Source organism: Aplysia californica, unplaced genomic scaffold (genome assembly GCF_000002075.1).
Source record: "Aplysia californica isolate F4 #8 unplaced genomic scaffold, AplCal3.0 scaffold00346, whole genome shotgun sequence".
NCBI classification, from domain to species: Eukaryota; Metazoa; Mollusca; class Gastropoda; order Aplysiida; family Aplysiidae; genus Aplysia; species Aplysia californica.
The window spans coordinates 259,811-264,810 of NW_004797616.1; the positions used below are offsets into that span (position 1 = coordinate 259,811).

General features: G+C 38.6%; 1 protein-coding gene across 1 annotated transcript in view; it reads right to left on the reverse strand.

Moving 5' to 3' along the window:
• Positions 1 to 5,000, reverse strand: part of LOC118477175 (protocadherin Fat 4-like) — a gene marked incomplete in the record, with an annotated part of 113,600 nt that overhangs the window by 41,161 nt on the left and 67,439 nt on the right. Inside the window, 6 exon segments of the mRNA XM_035970945.1 lie at positions 468 to 599; positions 1,592 to 1,777; positions 2,448 to 2,576; positions 3,422 to 3,613; positions 4,365 to 4,487; positions 4,770 to 4,952. Of these exon segments, the coding sequence (XP_035826838.1) occupies positions 468 to 599; positions 1,592 to 1,777; positions 2,448 to 2,576; positions 3,422 to 3,613; positions 4,365 to 4,487; positions 4,770 to 4,952 (945 nt within the window).

Below are 5,000 nucleotides of genomic sequence, written 5' to 3' on the forward strand. Positions count from 1 at the left end.
CTAGAAGAAGAAGAAGAAGAAGAAGAAGAAGAAGAAGAAGAAGAAGAAGAAGAAGAAGAAGAAGAAGAAGAAGAAGAAGAAGAAGAAGAAGAGCAACAACATCAATAAGAGTAATGAGCTGATGATATCTATAATAACCAAGAAGGAAGAGGTTATAGAACATAGTAAAGAGAGTAAAATAAAGGTATTAATAGCGAGCAGCTATGAGACAAAAAACCACCACAACTCACCACAGATAGCAGTGCTTTTTCCTTATGATTCAAACTACAGATCGTTCAGCTTTTGTATTATCTATCGTTATGTATAACCGAGCCATTAAGACTCACAGTGTAGGTGGAGGGGGTGCTCTCTGAGATAAAGGGTTAAGACTCACAGTGTAGGTGGAGGGTGTGCTCTCTGAGATAAAGGGTTAAGACTCACAGTGTAGGTGGAGGGTGTGCTCTCTGAGATAAAGGGTTAAGACTCACAGTGTAGGTGGAGGGTGTGCTCTCGGAGAGGTCGCGGTTGACGGTGATGATGCCGCTGAATGGGTTGATGGAGAAGAAGTTGTTGGCCGCGTTGCCATCCTCGATCGAAAACACAAACTCGTTCTCCGGACTCTGATGAAGGAAGATGTTTGGTAAAGTTTCAGTAAGAGTTTTACGGTGCTTGCAACACAAATAGGTCATAAAGATGCAAAAGATCAGAGCTGTTTCTAGTGAGTAACAATAACATACATGGAAAAGAAAGGGAGGAGAGTTCAGGGCGATAGATGGTTGATAGTTCAGTTTCAGTTGTACTACACTCTGAATGAGCCTTGGCATTTCTACACCTATTCTTTTAAGTACTTCTTCATTCTTTATTTCCTGTCTCCATAATGTTGTTAGAGTTCTTCGATACCATTTCATTTCGAAAGTTGTAAATTCTTTTTTATTTTGATAATTGATGGTCCATGCTTCACATGTGTCTTCTATAAAGTGAAAAAACAACAACAAAAACAAGAAAAATATTCTGCATCTTATTACAATAATAAAAACAATAAGTGTCCATCATGAACTGATGATAAAGTTTAACATCCAAGGAGTAAGAAAAGTTATAGATCTCATTAACTAATGAAGGTAGCTGGCATGGTAAAAGATTGAAGCAAAGAAAGTAATAGCAAACTGTGGTGTATTTGGTTGTTTTTGGTTGTGGCAGGGGGTTAGGCCTAGCCTATTGTATTGTTTGACTGAAAGTGTGAGAGTGAGTAAAGTGTGAGTCTGTGTTCAGTTGTACTGTTTGCAAGTTGATAAAAGTCTGAGTTACTACTGGTGGGACTTTGAGAGGAGACAGTTGTATCAAGGCAGAGGAGGCCTGCTGACAGTATAGATTGTGAGAATGGCTAGTTAGAGCCTCAGTTCAGTTGTGCGTGAAGAGTGAAATTCCAATCCAACGCATCGGGGCCCCAAAGCTGCGGAAGGAATCACAACACAGAGCAGAGGAACAGGTTTGGCTAATTCCTGTTATAGTGGCATGTGACAGAAGGTTAGTAGTGTAAAATCTTTGTTTTATGTTCCAAGTAACAACACAAACATTTTGAGTTGACCACAAACAGCACACATCTGCGTCTTACAGTGATATCATCGTCAGAGGCGGCCACTTGCAGGACGTTTGTGCCCACGGGCTGGTAGTCGAAGACGCTGTCCTCATAGGTGGAGGACACAAAGCGCGGGGAGAACAGGTTCCTGATCACATTGATCTTCACCGCCTCCGTGGTCTCGATCTCCGGGTTGCCCGTGTCGAATGCTGTCACCAGTAGCTGGGGGACAGGAAACAGAGAAACAGTTAGAACAATGTGGTAAACAGATAATATGAAGAAGAAGAAAAAGGAGAAGAAGAAAAAGAAGAGGGAAAAGAAGAAGAAGAAGAAAAATATGTAATAATAAATTGCATTAATATTGCCCCTTTTTAATCACAATGAGATGTTCAATATTGCATCACAATAAAAAATCAAGGTATGTCAAACACATGTACAACTGAGAAAGAGTTAAAAACCCTTCTAAAATTGTACACACTGTTGGAGTATACTCACACAATGATAATGTGTATGCATCCAGAGATATGTTTCGAAATCACAAGAAGCACTATCAATATAGGAGATTTTAAGATATTCAAACATCAGTAAACCATAACTAGTGGTCGCGGAGCAAATGTTCTCTGTTTGGCTGGCCTGTTTCTCAAATACACATTCAAATTACCACAAATCTAAAAGCAATCATGCTGAAATTTCTTAACATTCTTTGTGAATCTGACCTTTTGACACTGGGCCTAAAGCTTCAAAACTACTAAGATAAAACTGAGATGACTAATGAGCAAAAAGCTTCAAATATTGATTGAATATATATTTTTTTCGAACTAGCTGTTTCAATGCAACGTTTTCCTCTTGACGAATGACTCCACACTCAAAAAAGAAAGAGACAAAAACTCACAGTGTACGAGGCAAATACGTCGGTGTCCAGTGTGAGAATGCGACGCACGGTGATGGAGCCTGTGTCAGTGTCAAGGCCAAAGTACAAGGTGCCGGGCTGGTAGCCGTCCAGTCTGTACTTGATCTCACCCTGGAGAGAGAAATAAAATAGATAAGTATTTTTGTCCTGATTCAAACAAGCTATATTAATAAAACTGCTCAGCCGCTAGCCATTAAAACTTTAAAGTGCTCAGATGTCCAATGTAAGATTTAAGTTCCTGGCTTAACTAAAATGGTTAGAACATTAATATGTTAAGAATAAATGTACTTCATCCTTTTTTTTAAATTCACCCACCAGCACTGTGAGAACTTAATATTCAGTAACAAAGGGTTATGTAAAAGACAGTGTCACATTAGAATGCCATCCGGGACTTGAAATTGTGTACTTGAGAAAGGCATTTTATACAATTCTCCTCACTTCACCCAGAGCAGATTGGGTATCCAACTACAGATGGCCAAAGATATGGTACGTTTGTCAGTGTCTGAGTGACCGCCTAAACGGCTGTTTGCACTGTAATGCTAAAAGAGAATACAAGAATGTTTCCGAGTGTTTTAAAGTCTAGTGGGGTAATAATTATTGTAAAGCGCATAAAGCATGCTGTAGGCCATGGATATACGCCATATAAATGCACTTTTTGTTATAACAAGTCTCAAAGACTACATGAGTACAACACTACATTCCCAAGTGGCTGAAATGGTAAACTGAAACAAACTGGTCAGCCTAGAAAGCTACAGCAAAGTCCTGTGAACTTTACTGCTGCCGGGCACTACTATACATAATATGCAAAGAAGAACTTTTCAAGCCTGGCTCACAACAATGTAAATTAATCATATTTGCGCTCATATGACCTTAAGTAGTTGCGAGTGCCGTAAAAACCTTACTAAGACTAAAAGGACTTTTCGATAGCCAAGACCACGGCAAAAGATAAAAATTACCTTGAGATCAGGATCAGTCGCCACCACTTGGAAGACGCTGGAGTTGACCGCCTGGTTGATGGGTACGTTGATCTCGTAGGGAGTGTTGACGAATCTGGGCGGGCCGCTGTCTCGCAGGATGGAGATGGTCACTGTGACACGGGAACGCTTGATGATGGAAGAGGCACGATTGTCCGACGCTTCCACTTCAAACTAAAACAGGGAAGAATTAAAAATAAAGCCACATAAAAATAAATAATAATATGGTAATGATAAGAACAACAACAACAAAACAAGAACAACAAAAAAACAACAATAATAACACTGAAAATAATAATAGTGATAAAATGAAATAACTTTTCAATAGCTCTCATGCTCTACTATGTTGGTCTTTTACACACTTTACATATGAACCATGCCTGTAACATTTCTCATAAAAGATTGGGTGATTAAGTAAAAACTTAAGTTAAACAAGATGAAAACTGCTTTTTCATCTCAATAAAATCATCAAAAAGTAATGTGAAAACCAAAAATTTTTTGGGTAATAAATACATTGAGATTTAACATCAAATAATAGGGTAAAATACCTCAGAATGATTTAGGATTTTGATACGTGATTATGTGACAGCAAATGGGATTCCCCAAAGCGTACCTGACTTACTGCTCTCAATGTAATGTAAAACACTCCAAACAAAACGGAATTATATTCACAAACATTTGTCTTGGTGAGAAAAATACGTACTTCAAATAGAAGTCCATAGGATCAAGGGAATCTCATTATTGTAATATTTAAAAATAGATAAATAAATAAATAAATAAATAAATAAATAAATAAATAAATAAATAAATGAACAAATGAATAAATAAATGAACAAATGAATTAAAGAACAAATGAATAAATGAATAAATAAATTTCATAACTGAATTATTTTACTGTAACAGCGCAAAACGTAAAAACCCTTACAGCATATTGGTTCTGTAGGGCTGCTATGAGTGGGCTCCGCAGCGAGATGGTACCGGTCTCCGAGTTCAGGAAGAACAGGTCGGCTGCCTCGCCTCCTGCCAGGCTTGTGAATGTCACTTGGTCCTGAGTCAGATTGACAGTGGAAATATATATATATATATATATATATATATATATATATATAATACACAGTAAGTTTTAACAAGTTGTCTTATAATTATACTGACATCTTCCTTCAGGCAAATGACCCCACACAAAAAAGTACTTGTACCTGCATATTATTATAAAACTGGTGTGTGAGTCATAAAGATTAATCATTTTTCAAAAACTGAAAAGCAAACACAAATTTCTCAAAAAACATAGTGATTGCCTTTCTAATCAAGGTACAGCTCGTGGATGCCTTACCCGGTCAGCATCGGTAGCCTCCACAGTTCCGATGATGTTGCCCAGAGGGAAAGTCTCAGCGATGGTGAAGTCGTAGCGTCCGTTGGCAAACACGGGGCCGTTCCTGTTACGCACCACTCGGATGACCAGGTCTGCCTGCACTCTGTTGCCCGAATACACCGTGTCGTAGGCCTGGATCCTCAGCTGTTGGTGACCATGTGGGATAAGTGAGATGAGACGGGGTAAGGTAAG